Below are 27,651 nucleotides of genomic sequence, written 5' to 3'. Positions count from 1 at the left end.
ATTAGCGGTAATGCAGAGTTTATGGCCCCCACACACACCCTCACCCCTGCCTGGTTGTGGGTAGGGTGCAAGGGGTGAGCCACGTCCTGATGACCCACAGTGTCCCAGTGATGTGATGCTGGAAGGATGGGGACATCCCATGGTGCTGCTGTGGGACAGCAAGGAGGTAGTTCCCTGTGTGGCAGCAGCTTTGTCCCCAAGTCATACTCACATTCCTTTTGCAGACACATCACCCAGAGCTGAGCGTGGTGACTTCAGCACTCAGAGGCAGACCATAGGTATGAATGGAGCTAATGTCATTTATTCATTCATTCATTCATTTTTCGCACCGCTCACCCAACAACCACCTAAAATCCACTGGGCTTTTTAACCACAGCGTTGCACAAAGCAGCTCCCCACTGTCCCTAACGCAAACCCAACAGGTGGGTGCCATATTCCATCAGCAGCACCTACGCCAGCAAAGCCAGAATGGAAAACCCAGTGACTGGGAGGCTGCTGGCTTTGTGGCATCTCCACCAGCTGGGATGGTGGGTGGGTTGGCACAGCCCCATTGCTACTGGAGCAGGGGACGTGGGGACATGGTGCCCACGGCTGAGCATAGCGGGGCTGCCCCACCTGGCCCCTTGCTTCCTGCATTCCCCCCGCCACCCTCCTCGGCACGGCTGGGGCCTCGCAGCCCCAACCAGGAAACTATAAAACTTTACAGAGTGCGGCTGGAGAGAAACAGGAATTGCTCCGGTAACTGCCAGAAGGGCCAGCGTTAGATTCACAAGATTTTCCAGGGCTCGGACTCGCCAGGAAGGGATTTATCCACCTACAAGGAGTTGTAAAAACTAAAATTAAATTCTTCATCTTAGAAAGGGAGGGGTGGAGAAAGGAGAACACGGTTGACCTCCCCTCCTGAATGCTCTGCTGGAGGCTGGAGGGGATACAGGGCACCTGCTGCACCGCGGGGTCCTGTCCCATATACCCCAAGTGAGTGCTGCATGTCTGCATACCGTCCCCTCCAGCCCAGTGTTCACCTCCAGAGCATTGTTTTGGGGCTCTACGCACCAAGTCCCATCCCAACAGCCTCCTATTGGGAAAAAGTCCTGCTCAGCAACTGAGAATCCATAGTACTGCTCCCAGTGTATGGAGGACCAATGCACCAGGTTCAATTTGCATTATTTTCCTTTTATCCAATTTTTTTCCCCCAACTGCCTGACTGCACTAGGGCACTGCTGAGAGAGTGTGTCTGGGGGAAATGCTCTTGTGTTGCTCATTCTGCTTTCCTTTCTATTTTTTTTTCCCATTAGCACCAGTGCAGCTCTTAAAATAGCTGCCGGTTTTAACCCGTGTCCCTTTGTTCCCTGCAGCTGCCCTGATCCCGGACAGCAGGGGATCTATAGGGATCTCTATAGGGATGCGGTGGGAGGGGGATCCCTGCAGCCAGGGGTGTGCCCATCCATGTGCTGCCAGCGGGACAGCCTCCATCGCCCGCGGGGCGCCGGGGCTGGGCCAGAGCCCAGCTTGGAAGTGCGAAGTCGGAGGCTCTTGCCGTGCCCGGGCACGTCTCGGCTTTGTTTATTCCTTTGCCTTATTATTTGGTTCAACTATTTATTCCTGGCTGCCTTTTTCTCACGGTTGCTGTGTTTATTTAGTGCCACTCGCCTGCAGCCCTCTGGGTCCTCGCGCTGATGACAAATGCAGCCCTAACCCCGGTGCAGTGCCGCACCGAGATTTCCCCACACTGTGACTTCGTGGGGTGGACAGTATTTCAGAAGGATGTTGGGCTGGGGACAGCAGCACACAAGGCAGTGTCCGTCCATGCTCTGTGCATATTGCCAGCGTGCACCTACACCCGAGGGCCTTGTCACTTGCCGATGGGGACTCTGCACTGAGTAGAGAAGCCCTTGGAGGAAGGAGAGAAGTTGGAAAAGTGTGAGGGTGACCAAAGTGTGATGCCGCCACCCTGATGCTCCTGGGGGACCCCAACCCCACCAGCCCTCCAGGCACTCACGTGGTCACAAAGCTCCTTCCTCCCGAGGTGTCAGCAAAACACCAGCATGCCCTCAGCCTGTCCCCAGCTCACCCCTCAGCTCCCAGCCACGCCGCTCATCCCTCGGTGGTGGTATCCCCTTGGGGACCCCAAACGTCGGGTCCTCCCTGTGCTGAGGATGCGCTGCGGCTGGGGGCCGGGGAGCCATGGCAACCCGGCAAGGATGGGGGTTGCCATGGAGACGGGAGGCACAGCATCCTGAGCCGGCTTTGGGTGAGGGATGCTCCAGGTGGGGTGGGAGCAGGATTGGGGTCTCAAGGGGCTGTGGGGGCAACACCTTAGCTTAACCTCCTCCCCTCGAGGTTCCCACCCTGGGGCACTAGCACAGCATGGATTGGCCTTTTCCCCGTGCAGAAAATGTGGCTGTGAGCAGGTGCCAGCAAACGGAGAGCAATTCCACCCCGCAGATTGCGGCCAGGCTTTATATCCTGAGCCTGCTTCAAACTTTGCGCTGGGAGAGAAGTGATTTGTCTGCAAATGTTATGCGGTTAAAATAAATGCAGAGAATTTTAATCCTGGGAATTTGGAAAGGAGGAGATTTAAAATAACAAAACCCTTTCATATACAGCACTTGCTCTGAAATTAGCTGGATATTAAGATTTTGTGGCGGGGGGGGGAAGTTCCTCATCCATCCTCTGCTTGGTATGGGGTGGTGGCATCTTGGGGTGCTGGATATGGGGTGGGGGCACAGAGCTGGATGTTGGGGAGTGAGTGCACTCCTCTTTGTTGACATGGAATGGATCTCCCACAGCTACTTAAGGTTTTAATTGCCCTGTGATTAAAGTTTTCATTACTAAGCAATTAGCACCTGAAATTTTAAGTGCTGAAGTGTTTAACTGCATCCTGCAGCTTGCCAGAGGTGCGGGGCGGTGGATGTGGGTGGGATGGGAGAGGGTTTGGGAATGGGGATGAAGAGTACCAGGAGACAGCTTCCTTATAGGGCACTGCCAGCCACCCCATGCAGGGGGTTCAATGAGCATCCTCCCTCAGCCCATGCCCCCAAATCCCTGTTCCAGTTTTTCATCTTTTTCCAAAGTAAATTCCTCATGGGCTGAAATGTACCAGGCATGGCTTGGCTCCAAGGGGAATTCTTGAGGAAAGTTGAAGTCAAATGGATTCAGCCATTTTTACGTTACTCAGATGTGAATAAGCAATTTGTTTTCCTCTCAGAAGTCCTGTGCTTGGATAACTCAGACCTCTGTGTCCCAGAACAAGAGAGGTTTCTGAATGGGATGGTGCGGATGCAAGCATTTCCCAGGAGCAGCTTTGCAGGGAGGCCAATATCAGCTCCGTGTTTGAGTTTCAGTGGCGTGAGGATGGGGTTGCAGGTGTTTCTGGGGCAGGTTTCTGGGGCAGAGAGTGGGGTGGTGCTGCTTGCAGATGGTGCCAAGCAGCCCAGATGGCTGTGCCACAGGGACAAGGCAGCTTGGAGGGGATACATCCAGCTGACACCCTGCATCCAGTAGCTCCATACCATCCTGGGGACTGGGAGCATCAAAATGCTCCCACATCAGGGATTTAGGGGATTTTGCATGTCCTATATCCATCACTGCAGGGGTGTGCCAGCTCCAGCCATGGGGAAAGCAAGGGGATTCTGGTACCCACAGGCTGGGGGCCAGGACTGCATGCAGGGGAGCTGGCATCATCACTCACATGGAAGGTAGGAGTGGGAATTTGGGGATCCCTGTAGGGCTCTGTGTGTGTGTGCAACTCAGGTTGGGATCCCAGGCTCAGACCTGACACTGGGATGGGAATCATAGTGTGATGAGGATGGGACAGAGTGGGGACGGAAAGGATTGAAGTGGATCAGAGGGTGGGATGGGGAGTGATGGGATGCATAGTGGAATGGGATGGAAGTACATGAGGCAAGATGGAGCAGGTGGAATGCAATGGGATGGGACAGGACTGTCGGGGGTGGGATGGAATGGAATGGAATGGAATGGAATGGAATGGGACAAGGCTGTAGGAAGCGGAATGGAATGGAAGGGAATGGGATGGTAGTACAGAGGATGGGATGGAACTGTAATGGATAAGATGGAATGTAATGGAAGGAATGGAACAGGATGGAATGGAGTGGGATGGAGTGAGACAGGACTGTGGGATGGAATGGGATGGAATGGAATGGGAGTGCAGAAGATGGGATGGGACCGTAAAGAACGGGATAGAAAGGAATTGAATGGAATGAGATTGGATTGGATGGAATGGAATGGGATGCAATTGGAATGTAGAGGATGGGATGGTATAGGACTGGGTGGTATTGAATGGAATAATGAAATGGGATGGGACTGTAGAGAATGGAATGGAATGAGACAAGATGGGACTGTAGAAGATGGGATGGAAGACACTGGCCATCCTGTGTGACGCACAGCGTGACTTGCATGCCCACCCTTGTACACCGACCCCCACTGGGGTGGGGGCAGGGCCCGTTGCCGCGCTCCCTCACGGCTGTCCGGGGCCGCTTCCCCTTTAAGAGCCCAATTCCGCGGGTGACCGCTGGGTGGGGCGCGCTCCCCGCCCTGCACCTCCCGCTCTGAGGGGCGGGACCCTGGGTGGGACGCGGCTCACAGCGCCCGCCCCTTCCAATTCATCTTTCCGCCGAGGTCCCGCCCCTTTCCATATTGCCGTCCAATGAGCGCCGCGCTCTCCGTCGCCAGGGGCGCCGGGTTGCCAGGGGGAGGAGCTGATTGGCTGCCGGGCCCCGCCCCGCGCGGCTGAGCGGCGGCGGCGGCGGCGGCGGCGCCAGAGCGCGAGCGTGGCGCGGCGGCGAGAGGAGCCGCGCGTGGCGCCGAGCTCGGGACTGCCCGGCGGGGCCGCCCGCACCGCCCCCCGCCATGGCCGCGGCCCGCCCGGGGGCCGCCCCGCCGCCGCCGCCGCTGCTCCCCCTCCTGCTGCTCCTGCTGCTGCCCGGCGGCCGCCGCGCCCTCGAGGGTGAGTACCGGCCGGGCGTGCCGCCGCACCGGAGCCCGGGTACGGGCGCACACACGCCCACGGGTGCTGCGTGCTCCGAGTTCGGGAGAGCTGCGGCATTCGTATCGCTCTCAGGGGGAGCCGGCGCTGCGGGGCCGCCGGAGGAGTGTCCGTGCGCGGTGTCCGGCTCCATCCCTTCCCCGGTGGTTTAACCCCCCCCGGTCCCGGCGTGGGGCCATGCGTGCCGCAGCCTCGCGGAAGGAGGAGGGATCCCCCCTCGTGCCTGCTCGATTCGGTTTTCTTCTTTTCGGGGGCTCGTATCCCGCTCCTCGCGGCTTTGCGGCCCCGCTCCGGGGCGTAGGAAGAGGGGGCCCGGCTGGGTTTTGTCTCGGCACGAAGTGTGCGCGGCGTCCGATAAACGGCCCCGCTCCCGGAGGAGTGGAGGCAGAGGGAAACCCCCGGGAAGGAGCGTTCCTCAGCGCCCCGGGAGTGCGCGGCGATCGCTGCCCGGCCGGAGGGGCCGCCGCTTTTGTTTGTTCGGGCGCGTTTCTGCTCGTTCGGAGGCTCCGCTGCCCCCGGCGCGGTGTTGGGGCTGCTGGAGCCGGAGCCCTTCGCAGCGCGATTCTGAAGGGAGCATTTCCCCCACGTTTGTGCTTTCGACAAAGTTTTGGGGGCGGCTGTTCGCGGTGTTGCCTCTCCCCCTCCCTCTCTCTCTACCCAGTGGATTTTTTTTCTTCTTCTTCTTTATTTTGGCAAAAGGGTGGGGAAAAAGGAAAAAAAAAAAAAACATCCTCCTTTGTAGGCTGTGGGAAGGCGAGCTGGGATTCGTGGCCTGCTCAGGCTGGGAAGCAGAAGTCGGGGCGAAGAGAAACGAGTCTGTGCCCAGCTTGCCTGGCACGGGGGCTGCAGGCAAATGGGCATCTCCATGCCCCCAGCCCCTCGGACCCCATTTCGTATTGACGGTTTGAGAATTGGGAAGGAAGCAGCGGCATGATGCGAGCATCTCCCAGTGCCGTCTGACCCACTGGGGCTCAGGCTCTGTCCTGCTGCCCAGGGGAGAAGAGCCGGATGGAGGGCGACCAACCAACTCATGCCAATGGGCTCATGAGTCTTCTCTGCTTCCCAAGTGTGCAGAAGGGTCAGGGAGCAAACACACTGCCCCAGGAGGTCACGGCCTGTCCCAGGTGGACTGCTTTGGGGCCTGGCTGGTACTGCACAGCATTTTTGGGGCTGGCCTTGAGCTCCTTGGGACTTCCCCCCCCCCTGTATTTTCCCCCTCCTTTTTGCTGTTGTCTGAGCTATAGGGAAAGTTGCTGCAGTTCCCATCCTCGCTGCTCATCTCTGGGTCAGCCAGCTCCAGCACTTTGGCTGCAATGGGGCGTTCCCGGCCGCTCACAACACTGCTTCCTGACGGACACAGAGCTCTGGAGCGTGCACGTTCAGTCGGATATTTTAGTGCTGACCATAAATCTGGCGTGGCCATAAATCCGCACTCATGTCTTCCAGGCAATGGCAGCCCCCAGGTCCTGGCCGTTCCCCCCCCCAAGAGGTGACGGGCCGCTGCCTGGCCAGGAGGGCATGGTCCCAGCGGTACAGGGCTGGATCTGCTCCATCCTCGGGGGCACAGCATGGCATTGGGTTTCTTTACAAGGCCCCATGGGGGTGGGGGGAGCGGTGCTCGGCTGTGGCTCAGTGAGGGCTTTGTGCTGCTGAGGAGAAAATGGTTTCTCTCCAGATCCCGTAAGTGCGCTGGGTTTGTTTGAAGTCACAATGTGTTTTTCTTCTCCGGTTCAGCAGTCCCCAGGCCGGCTGCAGAAGGAATGCTCTGTCCGGGGGCAACAGCGGATCCTTTCTCCCGTGCGGGGTCTGGAGCTGAGTTCTTTCGGCAGGGCTGCGGGATGATTGAGGCCATCACCACCTATATGGGTTAAAGCCCTGGCCGGAGGGAGCTGGGAGCCATTGGGGGAGCTCTGCCCACCTCCATTGGGATGTGGGTGGACTGGGACCACTTTTGGAGGAACGTACTCCTCCTGCATGAGCCGCCTCTCTGGTCACAGAGCTCCATGTTCACTGAGGGGTTTCTGTATGCTCTTCCACCAGCCCTAGCACTGAGGCTATATGCAGCCCACGGGTTCTAGCAGAACACCCAAACCAGGAGGATTTATGGGCTTTTCCTCCTCTGACCCCATCCCTGCCTTGCTCCCAGGCACCTCACAGGCTGACCACGCATCGGGAGCTGGAACCACCAAGTATTTTCTTGGCAGGGACGTTAGCTTTTCCTTTAATTACTTTATCGGTGGGGTGATCCAGGGAAGCCAGCCCCGCTGTTTTATTGATGCTTGGGGTAAGGCTGCGAGAAAAGCAGGTCGCAGGGCTCCGTCACACTTGCTGGATTAATTCAATCCCCCATTCCTCACAAAAAGCTCTGTTTGTGGGAGCTGTGCTCCGAGTCGGGGAGGAGAAGGGCTCTTCTTTGTGTCAAGCAGAGCATGCGGCCAGTCGGGAGAGAGGGAACTCCGCAACCCCGCATTGTCTGCAGCTCTGCCGTGGGCCAGCACCCGGCTGCACTCCGGAGCTGTGTCCATCCACCCAGGCTTGGCGACGGGGAATAGCGGCCTCTGGTTTTTAAGGAATGAACCGAAACTCCTTGTTTTGTTGTGATGACTTACTGCCAGAGATATTCGGGGAAACCAGTTGGTTGCATTTTCTTTCCGTGAGCCGTTTGCTGCTGCCTGCTCCAGGAGCAGGGGAGCTTGGTGTTTAATTAAAACAGCCCCAGCAACCTGAATCACAGACTCGCATGTTTTTAAAATTGTAGCTGTTCCTGTTGTGCTGAGTCAAACTGGTTTGTCGGGATCCAGCGTCTCCGCCTGGGAGCTGTGCTGGGGGAGGGTGTGGGGCTGCCAGCCGGGATCCCCCCTCTGTGCATGAGCAAGCGGCGGGGTGGGTGCAACGTGGGTCACAGGGACCCGTCCCTGTCCCCGAGGGTTGTGCTGGAGCTGGTGGCTGCCATGGCTCCCCGCTTCCCCAGCGTGGGACCCACGGGGAGCTGGTGTCACTGTGGAGCAGGCGTGTTCCCAAGCAGAGCGCTTTGGGAAGAGGGGAGCATCCGTGAGGTGACCACAACCTGGGGGTCAGGCCCCGTGCAGGAGCTGGCTGTGGCCCTGGGGATGGGCTGCCATCTCGGAGGCTTCTTGCTGTAGTGCCGTTCCCACCCTGGCGGGTTGGTCCCATTCGAGTTCTTGCTTTGCCTTTTGTTGTTGTTGTTTTATGTATATCACCGTCATTACTGTTGCACAAAATCCAGGCCCGGGCTGGGGCTGGGCTCGCCCCGTGGCGGTGCCAGCCCGTCAGAGCTGGTGTCGGGTGTGGGCCGTCCTCTCTCATCCACAGAGCCCCACAGAGCCCGCCAGCAGCGCGGGGCAGGATGGGAGCCATTTTGTAGGCCTCGAGGCCTCGTGCTCCCTCCTTTGGCTTCCAGCATTGCCCACCCTCGTGGGGGCCTTGTGGGGCTGAGCGCGGGGCCTTCATCCTCTCCCCATCCACAGAGCTGAAGGGCCCGGAGCCTGCTTCCCCGGGAGCCTGCTTTCCCCTTGGCGAGGCGGGATGGAGCGCGGCTCCGCATGGCCGCCCCTCTGAGGAAGAAGGGGAGCCATCTTGGGAAGAGGCCGGAGCTGCGCACCGCAGCCCCGCTCCCCACACGTGTGGCAGCTGGGGGTCCGGGCAGGGGGTTGCTGTGGGAATTTTGTTGTATTTTTTATTTTATTTTATTTTTGCACGTCGCTAAGCTCTGCACGGCCTAGGCCTGGCGTTTCTCACCCTGTTGACAAACACCTGTTTCCCAGCCCCCTCCCCAGGAATGCTCCAGTCGTGGGGGCCCTGCGGGGGTTGCGGTGCCTCTGGGGGGGCACCGTCCCTGCTGTCCCCCCGTCCCACAGGGCCATCCCATGAGGGATTTTCCCACCAGCATCAGCTGTGGGGGGGATTTGGGCCTCCCTGTCCCTCTCCAAGGCGGGGCTCGGGGGCCTCCTCAGGACAAACTGTGTCCTGGGGAGGGGATGTGCTCCTCCCCTTCTTCCCCGGGGTGCCCAGTGAGGACTGGGGAGCAGGAGGGACCCCACGGGCCGGGGAGCGGGGAGGGGGCTCGCGGCATGCACGCACACACGGCGTGCGATCCAAGGCCTTTTTTATTAATGAGAAAAATGTGCAGGGCTTGAACGATCGCCAGGAACAGATTTATTCTAGTTCCCCAGAAATTAAACTGAAATGAAGGAGCGAGTCAGCCCGGCCCGGCACCCCCTCCTGACTCTGTGCTTGTTTTAACTCTGGAAGAATCTGACTTCGGGGTGGGGGAGGCGGGGGGGAGGATATTTGGGTTTAAGCAGTTCCAGATGGGCTCGGTGCTCAAGGAAGCGAGCGGAGAGCAGCGTGGAGATTTGGGTAACTGCCCCAGGCAGGAGAGAGGAGGGAAATCTTGGCAGGAACCCCTGCTCCGCGCTGCCTGGATGGGATGCAGCTTGGCAGCCGAGCCGCCCCGTCTGTGGGGCGAACCTTTGTGTGTGCAATGAGTAACCTTTTTTGGGGAGGGGGTGTTTTTTAAATATCATTACTCTTTCCCTGGCCTCTTTCCAGAGGTACAACCTGGAAAAAAAACAGAGTTGGGGGGGGGGGGGGGGAGGAAGAGAGAGGTATTTCAGATTGCAGCCTGCTCCAACCGATAGAGGCAGAGCCATGGCAGGGCTGTGCTGCCTGCACAAACCCTATGGGATTTTGGAGTTCTGCACCAGCCCAGTGGCCCCGTAGGGACACTGCCCCACAGAGCCATGACCGTGCTTCCCTCATCCCAGGGCCTGGAAACGCAGGCTGGTTTGCTGCCTATGTCCTGGCTAATGGTATTTGTGCCTTGAACAGGTCTGGCATCTCTGGATCAGATGAGTTATTTCTGTGGCAGCATGGCTGCTCCTGCTGGGGACAGCAACCTATAAATCTCTCCTGCATGCAGGTCCACATGGGTACCGCCTGGTGCCACACTGCTGACATTGTTCTATGGGAGCTGATGGCAGGGATGTGCCCATCCTGAGCAGGTCTGAAGTTGGAAGGCTGGTGGGGCCTCTGACAGAGTTTGGGGCTTCTCCGTGGAGTCCCTCAGCAGAGGGAAGATGGCTTTTCCCAAAGGAGAGGAAAAGCAGTGAGCACTGGGGCACGTGCACCATGTGGGCAGGGAAGGCAGCTCGCCCTGGCAAAGCTGACCCCGGCATGGTGCATCGGGCTCTGACATCCGAAATCCCCGTGGTATTAATAGAACAGTAATTGCAGCACAGGGCTGGACTCGGGCAGCTGGCTCGTGGCCTCTCCCAGCGTCAGCACGGCCGTTCAGCAGGACCAGGGGCTGGCAGCGGGACCTGGCAGAGCACGGGTTGCACGTGTCCAGGGCACAGCGGAGCACTCAGCGTGCGGCTGTAGGGCAGGGACCGCCGTCCTGCTGCAAAAACCCTGTGCTCCAGGTATTGTGATTTGCAGGGTTTGCACACAGTGCATGTGCCACACAGTGCTGCAGCCCAGCTTGGCATGGCTGTGCTTTGCAGTGGCAGAAATCTGCTGTGACTGGCTCGACCCGCTGCATGGATGCCTGTCCCTCCCCACATGCCGGGTGCTGCCACTTGATCTGCTTTTCACAGTTGCAGAGCTGGCACCTGTCCTCTCTCACATGCTTCAGTCTGTCTCGCGGCCATCAGGAAACAGCTCCTGGTGAGGAGCACGCGGCCGGAAAACCCTCTTCAGGCAGTCAGCAGGTGGGCGCTGGGCAGGGCTGGATGGAGGCAGCCCCTCTGTCCATTGTGCTCACAGTCACCCCAGTACTGGCTCTGCCCATGGAGTAGGTGCCAGGTACTGGGGTCAGGGCAGGGGGAGACACAGCCGGATGATGGCTCAGAGCCACGAGGCTGTCTTCCCGGGTGAGTTATTGCACCCTGGTGCAGGCTGCCCTCACAGGTGTGGGGTTGAGAAATGGAGGGGGAGGATACATCCTTGTTTGGAGCATCCTTGGGCTCTGCTGGGAGCTAACCATGGGGCTGGGACCAGGCTGCCCTTCCTCAGTGGGGCAAGGACTGCTGCGTGTGTGTGTGTGTGTGTGTGGTGTGTACAAAGGGGCCTTAATCTCAGTTGGGGCCTCTGGGCCCTGTCATAATGCAGAAATAATGAGTCTATTATTAAGTGCCCACAGTACTTCTTCACTCTGGTGGCTCGCCTCCAGCAGCAGGGAGAACCTGCCCCGCTTGAAGTGGATGTGTCATCATTTGCCTCAGCAAATCCAATCCCCTTTGATGATGGGCCAAACGCCCTTGGCACAAAGGGCCACAGCTGTGATACAGGCCCCACTTTTTTTTTTTCCCCTCTCTTCGCTTTGTTCCCAGCTCGTTGGCTCACCCTGGACCTGGGGTGAGCGCGCATTGGTGGGTGTGGGTGGATGCAGCCCTCCATCCCCCAGCAGCAGGTTGGGGCACAGGGAGAGGGTCACTGCAGCACTCCCGGTTTCCCCCACTGCTGGGAGCCGGCTCAGCGCAAGGCTTGTTCCCAGCGTGGGTGGTGATAGGGAGTGCTCCAGCCCTTCCCTGGGGCTGAGCGAGCTGCCCTGGCCCCAGAGCTGTGGGTGGGACTCTGTGCAGAGCTGCATGTCCGAGACCCCAAGCATGCAGGCATGCAGAGTGGTGGAAACTGGGGGAGCTGGGGTTTTCTCTGTGGGCTGTGCAGTGTCCTGTCAGTGCTGCAGGCACCTTCTCCACACCCCCTGTGCCCAAAGCTTCTGCTATGGATGCACCCAGGGCTGTCCCTTGCCCAGGAGGAAGAGGAGGTCTGTGGGGTTGGCTGAAACCTTGAGGAGGGGAGAGCAGCATGCCCTGGGAAAGGCATCGAGGGTCTGACCCCATGCCTGGCGCCCTGTGTGGCTCCACTTTTGTGTACACGAAACGCTCGTCAGCGGGAAAAGTGCAACCTCAGGTTCTCTCCCACAGGCAGCTCTTTGTTCCCAGATAAAGGGCCCTGCACCAAAGGCCCTTTGTGCCGCTGCTTAGAACGGTGCCGGGATTAATTGTGCCGATAGGTGCTTGAATGGGGAGTGCACAAGGCCGCCCGCTCCTGCCTTCATTATCTCAAAACTGAGGAGGAAATTAAAATGTACGAGAGATGCCCCTTTTGGTGGCTTTCTGACTAGCAGGCAACAACAAGAGCTGCACGCAGATCCTGCTGTCCCCAGCCAGCACCTCTGCTCCCAGCGCCCTGATGGAGCCACTGCAGGTGGGATGGGATGGCTGCTGGGGTTCGGCTCCTGGGTGTGATGGCGCGCGTGGCTCCCAGGGTGTTGCAGAACAGGTTCCCATGTTTGCAGCAGGGCTACATGGGTGTCTTTAGTAACTTTCTTCCCTTGCCTCCTTCCAGGATGCTCTGTAGAATGCTGGCTGCCTTCTCCCCGTTGGGGCAAGGAGCTGGCGTCGTACCCTGCTAGCACATCCTGATAAAGGCGGCAGTCCCCACGTTCAAAGGCGAGAGCACTTAAATCAGAGCCGGTTGGTGGAGACCATTGAGTCTTCCCCAGCGGCTTCATCTTGAAAGAATTTTCCCTTCTGGCTCAGGCAGTGCTAAGCGCAAAGCTTGCCATCACTGCTGTGCATGTCTGCCGCTGCAGCAGCGCAAGCCGGGGGCTCTCAGGGCCTCTTCAGGAGAGCCAGAACATTTTGCTGGCCATGGAGCGTGCATTCTTCAGCCCCTGCTTCATAAGAGGTCCTGGGGTCCAGGTGGGCTCACATCAGCCCTTCATGTGCCCTGCAAGCTGAGGACTCTGCAAAAGGGATGGGGGGGACATGGGAACTATGTTCTTTGCAGCTTGAGGTTCACAAAGGAGATTTGGCAGGGCAGGGAGGAGGCAGCCAGAGCTTAGTGCACAGCCCCATCCGAGAAGTGAGGCTCTTTCCCTGCCCTTGGATCTGTCTCTGCCATAGAAATCCTGCTTTGGTGTGGGGGTGGCTGTGGATTGCTGTGCTTGCCAAATCCTAGCAGGGATTGTGCTCTCCTGAGCTCCTTGGCCTGGCTGGAGGTAAGCAGAGGACAACTCCCCAGCAGTGATAAAGTGGGCCTGGGGGAGGCTTCCCAAAGCTGCAGAAACTGGGAAGCAATTTCCCACTGACTAATGGAACCAGGCACTCCTCAGCATGCAGGATTTGGAAGGCTTTGACTCACAGCTCAGTGGGCCCTGATGCCATTCACATCTCTCCAAAGCACCTGCACTCCTGCCAGGAGCACTCCAGCACCATGTCACGGTGTCCAAATCTCCCCGGGTACCCTAGATCTGTGTGGCAGTGTATGCCCACTAGGTGAGGGGTGGGTACTCAGCACATCCCAGTACTTGCTGCAGGGAGGCCACCAGTTCAGTTCTGCTGTGCAGAGAAATCATTGTAGCAGCTTTAAGGATACAGTGCAGTTCTGACTGGGCTCAGCATGCAGCCCTGGGGCCATCCGCTGCAATCTTCATGTGCTGTGGGGCTGCAAGGAGAGGCCAGGGGGGGACTGCTGACCCCGTCCAGCTCCATGGCTGCAGGAAACCCTGCTGCCCTCCATGCTTGTCCCCGTTTCCTTTGGTTGCGTTGCCCAGTTGTTTTATTCCTATTATTTTCCCTCCCTGTTCTCACCGTGTGTTTTATGTGGCTCCCGTGCCAGTGGGGCCGGCTCAGCCCTGTTGTTTTCTTTCCCCTCCTTGCTGTTCCAAGGGCAGATGCTGCCAAATGAGGATACAGCGTGTCCCAGCCACGCAGGGAAGAGCAGTGCCGAAGGGGACCTTTGGTGCCATGGGGTGTGGAGGCTGTGCAGGGGTTTCCCACGCACTGTGGGTATATTTGAGAACCAGAGTGCCCACAGGACCCCCGTGCCATGTCCCCATCCTATCGTGGAGCCCTTGGCTGAATGCATCCCACACCCCGTTACAGCCTGGGTCTCCTCTCCAGGACTTGGCAGCCCTGCGCTGTCAGCACGCGCTTGGCTCTGCTCCGCCGCCGGCGCTGCGTTCCCGGCCCCCACAGCACTACTGTGCCCTTATTAGGGCAGCTGGCGCCCGGGGCCAGCCCTGGGAGCAGTGCGGGTGGCTCTGCTCACCATCCCCAGTGCAGCACAGGGGCTCCAGGGTGCCTAGGATGGGATGTCTCATCCTTCACACTGAGCGTGCTGCCCTGTCCCCTGTCCCACTGCCTTGGGGTTGTGTGCTGGCTGCTGGCGCGGCTGTGGATGCCACACTGTGTTGCTGGCTGCTGCCCCTAGGGTGGGACGCAGGAGGAAGCAATCCTCCAGCCAGGATTCATCCCCATAACGTGTGAACACTTCCTTCCTCCTCTGTGCTTCCTCCTCGGCTGGGTCAGCCGGTGCTTTTCCTGAAGTGGAAGAGAAGGTGGAATTGTCCCTTGCTCCTAGGGCTGAGTTGCCGTGCTGGGGATGAGCACCCTCTGAGCAAGCAACAGCTCTATCTGTGCCCTTCATCTCTACGAGGGTTGGACGGATGGCCCTTGGGGAGCTGTGAGGAGGGCAGCAGGGCTCATGCCTGCAGCTGGATGGGGGGAACGTTCTTTGGGGCTGCTGGCAGGAACCTGCGAGCACACTGGATTGTGTTGCCCAGCTCTGGGGTTTTACTTCATGTTTGCAGCCCTTTGCCTCCTGGCTCCCCTGGGCAGGAGGAACCCAAGTCTCCAGCGTCCCGCCACTATCCCAGCCTAGATGTGGTGGGACATGGAGGGAATAGTGTCATTCCCCATCGTTGCATTTCTCTCCTGGTTTTTGTGTGCAGCAGTGCTCACTTCGGAGCTGCAGCTCTGCCTGGGATTAGCGACAGCTGCCTGCAATTGCAGCTCTTCCCAGACAAGCGTCTCGCTCCCCCAAGGCTGGGGCTGGGGCTGTTTGGGGAATGCTGTCGGGGTGGTTTGTCTTGTAGTCTGCTCCAGGAATGTTGGCCAGACGGTCAAATTCTTCTCCCCTCTTGTAAAATGAGTGATGTGGGGCGTCTCTGGGAGAGCAGCCTGCCAGTCCCTCCTTCTCTGGATAAACCTGCCTGGCCCGCACCGCCCTGCCATGGGAACGGGCCCTTTCAACCTCAGCCACAGTAAATACGTGCCCTGCCAAAGCACAGGGGGAGGTGCACAAGGGGCCGGGAGGCGGGGGGCTGGCGGCCGGGCTGGGGGTGGCAGCGCGTCCCCATGCCACCTGGCCGGCTGCTCCACGGGGACGCCTCGCTCTTCCTGTTCTGACAGCAGAGCAGAAATCTGGAGTCTGTCTGCGCCGCTCCCCCTCCTCCCACCGCGTCTCACCCCCCAAGTTGCTGTTTTCCACAGAAATGTCAGCCTAAGCTCTTTTCTCCCCCACTCCTCCTGTTTTTTTCCCTTGAATCTTGGCCTTCATCTCCAATTACTTCTCTCCTTCCTCCCTCTCTCTCTAGAGACCCTGATGGACACGAAGTGGGTGACCTCGGAGCTGGCATGGACAACCCATCCAGAGACAGGGGTAAGTCTGAAGCCGGTCCCGCCCCCAACCGCTACGGGGTCCTTGGGGTCACGGTCCCTTGCCCACACTTTCCTTTGCCCTCCCCTTCCTTCCCTTGATTTCTAAATCCCATAGCTCCCTGCTGACTCCCAGCCAGTGAAGCAGTGGTCCCTTGGTCACTATGAGGGTCCCCTGGTCACCCTGTAGGGCTGGGGCAGGCGGATATGCTTCCCATTTATCTGCTGTCCTATCTGGAGCCAGGGTCTGATGTGCTGCTTCTCTATTACAGTGGGAAGAGGTCAGTGGTTACGACGAGGCTATGAACCCCATCCGCACGTACCAGGTGTGCAACGTGCGGGAGGCCAACCAGAACAACTGGCTTCGCACCAAGTTCATTCAGCGCCAGGACGTTCAACGTGTCTACGTGGAGCTGAAATTCACCGTGCGGGACTGCAACAGCATCCCCAACATCCCTGGTTCCTGCAAAGAGACCTTCAACCTCTTCTATTATGAGTCGGATACGGATTCTGCATCTGCCAATAGCCCTTTCTGGATGGAGAACCCCTATATCAAAGTGGATACAATTGCTCCGGATGAGAGCTTCTCCAAACTGGAGTCCGGCCGTGTGAACACCAAGGTGCGCAGCTTTGGGCCGCTCTCCAAGAATGGCTTTTACTTGGCTTTCCAGGACCTGGGGGCCTGTATGTCCCTCATCTCCGTCCGGGCTTTCTACAAGAAATGTTCCAACACCATCGCTGGCTTTGCTATCTTCCCGGAGACCCTAACGGGGGCTGAGCCCACGTCGCTGGTCATTGCGCCAGGCACCTGCATCCCCAACGCAGTGGAGGTGTCTGTGCCCCTGAAGCTGTACTGCAACGGTGACGGCGAGTGGATGGTGCCTGTGGGAGCGTGCACGTGCGCTGCGGGGTACGAGCCAGCCATGAAGGACACCCAGTGCCAAGGTAAGGGCTTGGTACGGTCTCTCCTGGTTCACCTACTGCACTGCATGTGTGCACTCATGCAAAGGAGGTGTTGAGCTAGGTCTCATTTTGGAGGCTCAGGAGCTTAGGTGGCTCCGTAAAGATGGAGCATGCATGCTGTCTCAGGACTGGTCTGTGCTTCTGATATCTGGAAGCTTTAAAGCTTTTGTGGTCCATACCAGCATAGCTTACTGGTTCCAAGCTGAGGAGCATCTGCTGAGTGCTGAGATATGGGATGTGTCTGCATGGCGTGGTCTGCAGTGCCATGTGGCTTAGAGGACATAGCAAGCCCTCGTGTGTCTCCAACACTTTCCTCTCACCCCCACTGCCGTGACCGATGTCTCTGCCCTCCCTCCTGCAGTGTGCAAAGGTGCAGGCGGTCGGGGTGAGTGCCGGCTCCCGGCGAGTGAGATTTCACGCTGCCTGTGTGGAGGCATTCAGAACGCCGATGGCGAGCGGGGCCCCACTGAGCTGGCTGTGGGAGGCCCCCTGCCAGAGCCGCAGGCTTGCAGCGAGCCTTCCTTCCTTGGAGGGAAGGAGAAAGCATCCTGCCTGCAGATGAGTGGCACTGGAGGGTTGGTGTTGTTGTTTCACCCCAGGGAGGGAATGCTGATTTGGAAAGATCAGTGTGGATGAGTGTAATGCTTGCTTTTTGGGGTTATATTGCCTTAGGGAGCTGCCTCCAGCACCGAGGACCCTACCCTGGAGCAGGACCCTGCTGCTCCCCTTGGATGGAGGCACGGACAACAGGGCGCCAGGGCTGGGTGCCTCATGCTCACAGATGACGGGCTGCTTGGCACCGAGCCTTCGCTCTTGGCAGGGGCAGTGGGATTTGGGATGTATATGTGACCGTAGCAACTGCTTGCAGGGAGCTCAGCCTCTGAGCACCGTTGGTCCCAGAGCATCCACCAGCACCAGGCACCCACTGTTTGGTTTGTTTTGAGGTCCCTGCTCCTGGCGAGCTGGTTCCATGTTGCTTGAGCTGAGAGATCCTTACAGCACCTATGGGGTGTTCGCTGTTCCTCAGCAATGAGAGGGGCATGGGGTACCACTTCACACCAGCCCTCATGGCTCCCCATTTGAAGAGGCAGCAGAGGGAGTGCTACATACAACATCCCCCCAGGAGGGGCAGGGAGAGGAGCCTCATCCTTCCCCCATCCTGCAGCCCATGGGCAGCACTTTTGGGTTTTCCTCGCACAGGGAAGCTTGCAGGCATGACCCCATCCAGCGCCCATCCCCTGCCCTTCGCTGGGTGGAAATGGCGTCCGCACGTTTCTCTGGGAAACTCGGCACCACATTCGTACGATCACATTTTCCACCATATGACCGTGTGTTTTAAGTGGAAACAGCTGAGGAAGGGCTCGCATAACCCAGCTCCATTTTCTGCTCTTTGTTGGCTGCTTCATAGCTGCATTTCAGCCTTTATTCCACCGTTCTGCAGCTCACAGCTCACTCTGGCAATACCCCTGCGGGTAGCTGGTGCATGGAGGGAGCAGGACGGAGCCCCCCATGCCATGTTGTACCATGTCCCAGCACCGCTGCCTGGACTGCGGAGCTTGGAGTGCCGTGAGGTGCCAGATGGCATTTTAATAAATAACAATACTGCGTTAATGCTTAGATGGGATAAGCCCTGTTGTAAATCTCCCCCGTTCCCCAGCCTTTCCGTGCCCTTTGAAGCTCTCCTCCTCCTCCTCTTTATCTGCATCCAGCGCTGGGATTAGGCTCCTCATTCAGACCTGTGACAATACTCCTTGGATCCCAGTCCCGCGGGATGAGCCCGGCTGAAGGCAGCTCCTTGGGCACGCTTTGTCATGCGAGCTGCGAGGCTGGGATCTGCCGCTCTGCTCAGGAGTTGCCACAGCATTGATTTGGCATCTCATTCTCAGCCTCATTATCTTTATTTAATTAGCACACGGCCCTTCTGGGGGTTGTGCCGCTTCCCACACACTCCTTGCAGAGATGCGCGGAGGCAGCGCTCACGGGAGCGGAGCCCGTGGCCGGGGTGGGACCATGGGGACGTGTCCTCATCCCCTCTCACTCTGCAGTGCCCCACATCACTTTGGGGCTTTGCACATGGTGCTCACAGGCCGGCAGTGGGATTTCCCAGGGAGCAGTCAGATCTCAGAGCTTCATGAGAGCACTGCCAGCAGAGCTCCAACCCTTTCCTTCGAGTCCCCTCCTGTCATACAGGGTGTGCACGGCGGTGCTGCTGCCTATTTGGGTGCTGTCAGCAGGTGATAGCAGGTCAGGCCACGGCCAAAATGTGGGGTTTGTCAAAGTGCGTTTTCCTCGCGATCAGTGACTAATGGGAACATCACCATGAATTAAAAAAAAAAAAAAAAACAACAAAAAACGCCAAGCCAGCATTGCATTCACCAACTGTTTGCAGCTTTGCATTGCAACACGGGGTTGCTGCATGAAAACCAGGAAGTGAAACTGCCTTCTATTAATTGGCCGGGATTACAGATCAAAGGCAGTGCAGGCAGAGCAGCGCTGGCGTGCAGAGCTGGGCAGCTCCACAATGGGCTGCTTGTACCACAGCACGGAGATCTGCCGTCCTGCCTGTGACCCACTGTGGCTCCGGGGGCACTTTGCTCATTGAAAATTCCTCCTTTTTTTAATACAAAATTTCATTTTCCCACCTCTTACTCAGATGCCACTGCTCAAACCCCAAAGGAGTCTTCCCTTCCTCTGCCCTTTGAGTTTATTCCATTCATATCTGGGCTGCACGGGTGTAAAATATTTCTACCTAAAGGGTGTTTTAAAAGAAAAATCAAGTGCCTTTTAAGAGAGACTTAAAAGGCAAGCCACCGCCTTGCCAGGGGCTGGGCTGCTTGCACGGCTCCCATCCATTTGCAGCTGCTTACAGAAGAGCAAAGGCAATGATCAGCATAGGTCCATGAAGCACACATGGTCCTGGGAGGAGCTGATAGCTGCCTGTGGGGGAAGGACAGGGCTGCTGGGCAGAGGGATGCAAGTGGTACCATTCATCTGCACTCAAGGCTTTCTGCTTCAGTCCTGCAGGAAGGGAAATAGCCAGGATGGGAAAGCAGTGGGATGGGGAAGCAGCTGAGGGGTTAAGTTGGGGCAATTCGGAGCCACTCCATGGGAGGGGACCACAGGTTTCGGGGGATGCTCCATGTGTGGTTCCCCCATTCCATGCAGTCATCACTGGGGTGAGTCACCGTGCTCTCGATGGTGGTTTTGTTTCGGTGTTTTTCGGCTCCCTCCCTTGGATTTTGCTCACGGGGTGGGGACAACACAGGGGAAGAGTGCAGGAGCAGCGGTGCAGGATTCGGCTGTGGGGCTGATGTGCACCAAGAGGAGCAACATCCTGTACAATTCCCCACCATTGCTGGGCTGCAGCTCTCTCCTGCCATCCAGTAGACCCTCTGCAGAGCTCTGCTCGCTTTCCTAACCTGTTATCCCGTGGCTGTCAGCAGCTGTCATGTTCTCCCCGGAGGTGACCGCAGCCCAGCACTGGGAGATGTGATCTGTGTGCAGAGGTTATGGGCTGCTATTTGATTTGAGGATGCTTCAGCAGGGAAAAAAGGGCAGATGCAGAGCTGCGGGTGGAAGTGAGGAGCTCAGCCTAGCGGCTTCGTGCAGGAGGAGATGACACAGATCCACGGGGACCTGGGATCAGCTTTCAGCTCAGTTACGGCTTCAAACGTGGCTGAGAGCTGTCACGCTGCCACCGAGGTCCTTATGCTCTGATTTATTAAACAGAGTCAGAGGCACGGCGGTGCAGCTGGGCCTCGCCTCCCAGCCTGCTTTTCCCCTTCCCGAATGGGTGGCAACGAGGCCTGCACTGCAAAGAGGAGGAGGAGGAGGCAAGGAGGAAGGTCTCTGAGAGGAGAGGGGTGGCTGTGGGCTTATCAACTCAGGGCCTGGCTGTGTGCTGGTGCTCTCCCAGCTCATGCCTGGCCTCTTAGGCTCCACGCAAGCACTGCTCCAGTTTCACCCCTCTATTATTTCAGGGGGGTTTGTCCCCGACAGATCTGGGCTCTTGTCCATAACCAAAGCATGTTTGGCAGCTCTCGGAGCCCAGAGTGTTCCTGTCCAGGAGGTTTCAGTCATCTCTCATTCCTCAGCAATCTGGTTCCTGATGTGTGAAGCTGCATCCACCCAGTTTTAACTGCCTTCAACTGCGGCTGGGCTGGGCCCGTGCGTGCCGGGGCTGCTCCAGCACCTTGGGCTGCTCCCTCCATATCTCAGAGGGATGGAGCACTGCTTTCATCCCTTCCTTTAGGATGATTCCTTTTGGGCTGCCCAGAATGGGCTAAACTTGAATTTCTAAAGGGTGGATGCAGAGGTCCAAAGGGTAGCTCAGGCCAGTGAGCCAGGCTGTAGGGCCTGTCCTGTTCTCTCTGAAGAGCTCTGGCCATGAAGTTAGGGTGGCTCTGGTCCCTGCAGTGCCCACGTGCAGTGACCCACAGCACCCCGGTGCCGGAAGGTTTCCATGCAGGGTGTCAGGAGATGGTTCACAGCAGGAAACTTCCGCTTGCCACAGCTCTGTGAAGCAAGTTGAAGCTCCTTGTGTTTAGGGTGATGTCATCAGGAAGGCACGGGGCAGGAGTTTCCACTTCAGGGACTGCTGGGACAGCCGCATGCCTCAGGACCAGGCAGATAGAGCTGTGGGGGTCTCACTGATGTGGGTATGGGGCAGGAGATATTGTGGGTTCCGTGCTGGGAAGATTCCACACCTCAGTTGTCACAGGGCTGCACTAAATGAGGCTATTTGAAGGCACAGGGTGGTTTCCTGATGCCGTTCTGCTCCTCGGCCTGAGTGCTGTTAATCCCTTCACGTGCCCCTCGTTAGGGCCGAGCGCCCGAGGTGCGAGCGGGGCCAGCTCCAGGGCTCCTCCAGTGTGCATCGGAAGCGGGGGCAGGAATGTTGTAATCTGGTTCAGCACACAGTGCTGGAGCCAGTGCGGAGGTGCCGCCGCCACAGGCTGAGAAGTGGTTCAAGTGGCCAGGGTGGGAGATTTGGGGTGGGGTGGGCACTTCAGGGCGACAGGGGCCTCCCGTAGGGGACGGACTGAACACATCCTTCCCTGACCTGTGCCTCCAGGAATGGAGCACAGGGCTGGGTGTGGGCAGGGGAGAGCTGATGGAGCACTGTCAAGAGCCCTTCATTAATGCAGGTTCATTCTCCCTTCCTCCAGCATGCGGCCCGGGAACGTTCAAATCCAAGCAGGGCGAGGGCCCCTGCTCCCCCTGCCCTCCCAACAGCCGCACCACCTCGGGAGCAGCCACGGTCTGCATATGTCGCAGCGGCTTCTTCCGAGCAGACACAGACCCCGCAGACAGCGCCTGCACCAGTGAGTGCCATGCGGGCGGGATGGGAGCCGGGAGTGGGAGGAACGCCATGGGGCAGCCATCCCTGACATCCCCCCGTGCCTCTCCAGGTGTGCCCTCAGCCCCACGCAGCGTCATCTCCAACGTGAATGAGACGTCGTTGGTGCTGGAGTGGAGCGAGCCGCAGGACGCGGGCGGGCGGGATGACCTGCTCTACAACGTCATCTGCAAGAAGTGCAGCGTGGAGCGGCGGCTGTGCACGCGCTGCGACGACAACGTGGAGTTCGTGCCGCGCCAGCTGGGCCTCACTGAGCGACGCATCTACATCAGCAACCTGATGGCCCACACCCAGTACACCTTCGAGATCCAGGCGGTGAACGGCATCTCCAGCAAGAGCCCCTACCCTCCCCATTTCGCCTCCGTCAACATCACGACCAACCAGGCAGGTCAGTGCTGTCCCACACCACTGTCTCTAATCCCCCGGGTGAATTCTCCTGTCCATTTAAACACACGTCCCTGGAAGGCATGTGGTCTGAATGCATGCAGGCAGGGAAGGGCAGGCTTGGCAGATGATCTGGTGAGCTCGTAGACCCACCGCAGAGAAATGCTGTGCCTGCTGCAAAGGGAGGAGGAAGGCGATGAGATTTCTCCTCCCGTGGGCCTGGGAAGGCTCAGCACCAGCCCAAACCTTCTCAGCCAGCTGAGTGCTGGGCCGTTCTCTCCTTCCTCCCCACCTGGCCCAGCTCCAGTGTGCTGGTAATCTCCAGCCACCACAGCGATCTGATTTCACAGGTCTCGCCGGTGGGGTGGAGTGCGGAGCTCCCTGCAAGGGGAAGAGCAAAGGGAGCTCTGCTTTGGGTCCACCGGGTCCTTCCTTGGACCAGTTTGCAGCTGTGCACAGTATGAAGTGTCAGCTCAGTGCTCAGTCTGAGCAATTTTTTGTCCCTTGTCATCTTGTCTGCAAGACTGCATCTCCTGCAGAAGCAGTCCCAAAGCTTTTCAGCTTTTTTACTGTGGTTATCTGAGCAGGTCCTGGGTTCCTCAGGGGTCCAGCCTGGCTGGCTGCCAGTGCTAGCACAGCCATATTTCCCCTCTTTCCCTCTACCAGCCCCATCTGCCGTGCCCACCATGCACCTGCACAGCAGCACTGGGAACAGCATGACACTCTCATGGACTCCCCCAGAGAGGCCCAACGGCATCATTCTCGACTACGAAATCAAGTACTCTGAGAAGGTAAAGCAGAGACTCCCTTCCCTCTCCCTGGCCTTTCTGGCCAGGAGCCATCAAGCCCCACAGTGACAGGGTGACATGTCACAGAGGTGACATCTGCATGTCTCCCTTACAGCAAGGCCAGGGTGATGGCATTGCCAACACTGTCACCAGCCAGAAGAACTCGGTGCGGCTGGACGGGCTGAAGGCCAACGCCCGGTACATGGTGCAGGTCCGGGCGCGCACAGTGGCAGGATACGGCCGCTACAGCCTTCCCACCGAGTTCCAGACGACTGCAGAGGATGGTAGGTACCAGGATGGGGCTGCCTCCATCCCCCAGCCCTCCTACACATGCCTCCTCTCCAGCCTGACTTTCATTCCTACTTTTCCCTGCACCAGGCTCCACCGGCAAGACTTTTCAGGAGCTGCCTCTCATCGTGGGTTCGGCCACCGCGGGACTGCTGTTTGTTATCGTGGTGGTCATCATCGCTATCGTCTGCTTCAGGTAGTGGCTTTACAGGGAGTGGTGGCTTGGAGTGAGGTGGGGGTCGCTTATGCTGGTGGGCAGAGTTCCAGCAGCTCCAGTCTGAGAGCAGAGGGCTGGACCTGCTGCACTGGGGTCCTGCTCCCGGACGAGGAACTCTGGCTTTGGCTGCCTGTACTGGGATTTGGAAGCTGGCAGTGAATGTCTTTGCCCCATCAGGAAAGGGATGGTTACTGAACAACTCCTCTCGTCTCCTTTGGGCAGGAAGCAGCGCAACAGCACAGATCCCGAGTACACAGAGAAGCTGCAGCAATATGGTGAGTGTGAGGCCAGCACATGCGCTTTCTCTTGTGTCCTGCCCCACACACACAAGCGAAGGTGCAGCCTTTGCTACTTGATGACCATGCCAGGCTGGTGTGGCATGCCATCCACGCTGTATCCCCCCTGGTGATGATTCCTCTGCCCTTGCAGTCACCCCTGGGATGAAGGTCTACATTGACCCCTTCACCTATGAAGACCCCAATGAAGCTGTCCGGGAATTCGCCAAAGAGATTGATATCTCCTGCGTCAAAATTGAGGAGGTCATTGGAGCAGGCAAGTCCCAGGGCTGGGCACAGCGACTGCTGAGAACACAGCCTGTCCCCAGCTGCCTGCTCACCCCCTTTTCACCCACAGGAGAGTTTGGTGAGGTGTGCCGTGGGCGCCTGAAGCTGCCTGGCCGCCGCGAGATCTTTGTGGCCATCAAGACACTGAAGGTGGGCTACACAGAGCGGCAGCGGCGGGACTTCCTGAGCGAGGCCAGCATCATGGGCCAGTTCGACCACCCCAACATCATCCACCTGGAGGGTGTGGTGACCAAGAGCCGCCCTGTCATGATCATCACAGAGTTCATGGAGAACTGCGCTCTCGACTCCTTCCTCCGGGTGAGCAACCAGTCCCACCTCGAGCTTCTCCATCCCTCTGTATGGTCACACTGACATCCCTAGGGCTAAGATGTGCATAGACATCTCTGGGTGGAGGAACCAGGATAGCCCTAGGGAGGAAGAAGGGATGGTGGTAGCACACAGAGATCTCTTCCTAGTCCATTCAGGGTGTTAAAACCCCTCTGATCTCTCCCCTGGCAGCTGAATGATGGGCAGTTCACAGTCATCCAGCTGGTGGGGATGCTGCGAGGCATCGCTGCCGGCATGAAGTACCTCTCAGAGATGAACTACGTGCACCGGGACCTGGCTGCCCGCAACATCCTGGTCAACAGCAACTTGGTCTGCAAAGTGTCTGACTTTGGGCTCTCCCGCTTTTTGGAGGATGATCCAGCTGACCCCACCTACACCAGCTCCCTGGTATGAGATGCTCATGGGAATCTGCAGATCTGGGGACGGGAGGACAGAGCAGGTGTGTTCTTAATAACAGAGGGGTGTATCTGTGTATCCCTGCAGGGAGGCAAGATCCCCATCAGGTGGACGGCTCCTGAGGCCATCGCCTACCGCAAATTCACGTCAGCCAGCGATGTGTGGAGCTACGGCATTGTCATGTGGGAAGTGATGTCCTATGGGGAGCGACCCTACTGGGACATGTCCAACCAGGATGTAAGTGTTCACCTAAGAGTGAGAAGCTTGGGGTCACCAGCAGGGACCTAGCACACTCACAGCCTGCTTCTGTACGCCTCTGTATGCAGGTGATCAACGCGGTGGAGCAGGATTACCGCCTGCCACCCCCCATGGACTGCCCCACAGCGCTGCACCAGCTGATGCTGGACTGCTGGGTGCGGGACCGCAACCTGCGGCCCAAGTTTGCACAGATCGTCAACACGCTGGACAAGCTGATCCGCAATGCTGCCAGCCTGAAGGTCATTGCCAGCGTCCAGTCTGGGTCAGTGGCATCCCCAATCCTTGGGAGTGCAGAGGCATTTAGGGGTGAAGACATGAGATAGCAGGGATAAGGCATCTCCCTGCTTCCATGTGCACCTCTGCACACTCTACTCCCTGTGACCTGTGGCTTTCTTGCCTTGCAGTGTCTCCCAGCCACTCCTGGACCGCACCGTGCCCGATTACACCACCTTCACCACGGTGGGAGACTGGCTGGATGCCATCAAAATGGGACGGTACAAGGAAAACTTCGTCAACGCCGGCTTCGCCTCCTTTGACTTGGTGGCGCAGATGACAGCAGAGTGAGTCCCTGCTTGTGGGACCGGGGCAAGTGGTCTTGGGTGGATTGCGTGTGGGGTTGTCCTATGGGGTTAAGGTCTGGGAGTGAGGATCTGGTGGTAAAGGTGATGTGAGAGGGATGCCAGAGAGCTGCAGTGAAGATGGGATCCCTTGGTGGCACCTAGATGGGGCGGGGCCATGTGCCATTTGGTACTGAAGTGGGCAGATGACCAAATCCATCTTCCTCTCCTTGCAGGGACCTGCTGAGGATAGGAGTGACGCTAGCAGGGCACCAGAAGAAGATCCTGAGCAGCATTCAGGACATGAGACTGCAGATGAACCAGACGCTGCCGGTTCAGGTTTGACCACAGGGGACTCTGCATTGGAACGGACTGAGGGAACCTGCCAACCAGGTTCTGTTTGCGGTGCAGCCCGGCTTCCCGATTTCCCCTTCCCGTGGCGCTCCTCTGCCTCGGACGCTCGCCGGGGACAGGCTGGGCCGGGCCACCCTTCCCTGGATCGGAGGCACTTGTGCCAAGAGGGAGCCCAGCTTTTCGTCCCGTGTCCCGCAGCGGCGAGGCAGTGACGCAGTCTTCATATTGAAGATGGATTATGGGACGGAGATGGCGCATCCCGCTTCCCGCCCTGTCTCAGTGCTCATCAGTTTGAAGAGATGTTCTGCTTCTTGGATTTCTTTACACCCCAGTTTTTCCCCCTCGAGTCCTCACTTTCCCCTATCCCTGAGGCCACAGACTGTTGACCCGTCCACTGAGTCCGTCAGATGCTCCGAAGCCTTCACCGAGCCCGGTACCCTCGTGGAGACGGCGCAAGGGACAGGGCTACGGCCCCAGACAATCACTCCACCCCTCCGCACAAGGGTCCTCACTGGGACGTGTCTGAAGGGGAAAGGCTCTGCTCCCTTTTTGGCTTTGCACGCCAGAACCCGAACCCCGTGAGATTTACTATGCAGGGAGTTAGGCAAAAAAAAAAATAATAATAATAATAGAGAGAGATATATTAAAAAAAAAAAAAAAAGAGGGTGCAGAAAGGGGACCCTCTTGGTTCTCGTGGCCGGCTCTGGACTGCAGAGTGAGGCCATCAGCACGTTTGCACAGGGACCCTCCAGCCCCCGAAGTGGGGCTGGGAGCGGGGCCGGGGCCACACGGAGGCCTGGCCTCCCCCAGCCTCCTGTTTTATGCAGAAGGAGCGGGTGCCGCTCCTGCCACACGCTGTGATTGCTGCCAAAAGACTCACTCACCTTCCTCTGACTTCACTGCAGCCCGCTTCCTCCGTGCTGAGGGCGAGACTCCCAGCGTGCGTGAGTGTGCGTGAGTGTGTGCGTGTGTGCGTGAGTGCTGGCCGGCAGGACTGTGCGAGGCAATGGGCAGAATAAAGGCAATAAGAATTTTATCAGCGTTTCCTTTGCTCGATCGCTCTCGCTGCACCGGCACGGGGCTGCTGCCTCCATCACTGCCCATGGCTGCAGGTTCCCATGTCCCTGTGTGCCCATAACTCCTGCTGTAACACAGACGCTCTCACAGGGTCCCCATGGATGCCTATGGGCACTGATGTGTGCCAGCAGGGAGGTGCCAAGCAGATGGGTGCCAGCCCTGTGCTTTTCCGTGGGACACTCAGGGTTGGAGGGGATGAGTCTCAGGGCACAGTCAGCCCCAAAACTCAATCTAGAGCTGCAGATAGTGCTTTTTCCCATTCCCTCCTTGTGCTGTACTTGACCTGTGGGACTGCAGCCCCATGAGAGCAAACTGAGCGAGGCCAGCCCAGACCCACAGCACATGGGGAGCACAGCACGCCGCAGGGCTCGGCCACAGCCTGCTTTTCCCACCATGCATGGGAGTGTTGCAACTGCCTCCGTGAGTCACAGATGCCAAACGGGAGCTGCTGAGCCGGGTGCAAACTCACCATGCAAAGTGCATGGCAAGGGAAGGATCCGGGGCTGCTGACATGTGGTCTCCGTGCCCTCGGCCCCTCAAGCACCCTTCCCCACGGCTCTGATCCCCCTCCGTGTGCCAGACCCCGCTTTCTCCACCAGCAGTGCAGCGGGCTGAGGAGGTGCTC

General features: G+C 58.3%; 1 protein-coding gene and 1 long non-coding RNA gene across 3 annotated transcripts; one reads left to right on the top strand and one right to left on the bottom strand.

Annotated features, from left to right (window-relative positions):
- Positions 1–292: 292 nt before the first annotated feature.
- On the bottom strand, positions 293–2,203 carry LOC116235527 (uncharacterized). Its single transcript, XR_016469470.1, has 3 exons — positions 2,000–2,203; positions 1,651–1,891; positions 293–814 (listed from the first exon to the last, which is right to left on the bottom strand). It is a non-coding gene; the product is annotated as an uncharacterized LOC116235527 (long non-coding RNA).
- A 2,668-nt stretch (positions 2,204–4,871) lies between these two features.
- Positions 4,872–26,985, top strand: EPHB3 (EPH receptor B3). Of its 2 annotated transcripts, none has more exons than XM_031603573.2 (16): positions 4,872–4,966; positions 15,414–15,478; positions 15,747–16,419; positions 21,606–21,761; positions 21,849–22,184; positions 22,847–22,971; positions 23,084–23,252; positions 23,347–23,452; positions 23,696–23,748; positions 23,903–24,025; positions 24,107–24,354; positions 24,556–24,771; positions 24,868–25,017; positions 25,107–25,300; positions 25,443–25,598; positions 25,832–26,985. In XM_031603573.2, exons 2-16 carry the CDS (start codon positions 15,422–15,424, stop codon positions 25,938–25,940), a joined length of 2,871 nt encoding a protein of 956 aa, XP_031459433.1. In that variant the 5' UTR covers positions 4,872–4,966; positions 15,414–15,421; the 3' UTR covers positions 25,941–26,985. The 2 variants fall into 2 exon arrangements, with proteins under 2 accessions (XP_031459433.1, XP_031459432.1); XM_031603572.2 differs by having other exon boundaries at positions 23,651–23,748.
- The last annotated feature ends 666 nt before the right edge of the window (positions 26,986–27,651 follow it).

This window comes from Phasianus colchicus, chromosome 10 (assembly GCF_987193195.1).
Source record: "Phasianus colchicus chromosome 10, bPhaCol1.hap1.1, whole genome shotgun sequence".
NCBI lineage: Eukaryota > Metazoa > Chordata > Aves > Galliformes > Phasianidae > Phasianus > Phasianus colchicus.
Note: the sequence above shows the minus strand (reverse complement) of the source record. Positions and strands in the feature narration are given on the sequence as shown.

Excerpts from the sequence above, each read along its gene's own strand:
- EPHB3 (XM_031603572.2), top strand. The coding sequence starts at position 15,422 with ATGGACACGAAGTGGGTGACCTCGGAGCTGGCATGGACAACCCATCCA. Across the intron at positions 23,253-23,346 it reads CCAGACGACTGCAGAGGATG|GCTCCACCGGCAAGACTTTT; the intron begins GTAGGTACCAGG and ends TCCCTGCACCAG. Across the intron at positions 25,599-25,831 it reads GTGGCGCAGATGACAGCAGA|GGACCTGCTGAGGATAGGAG; the intron begins GTGAGTCCCTGC and ends CTCTCCTTGCAG.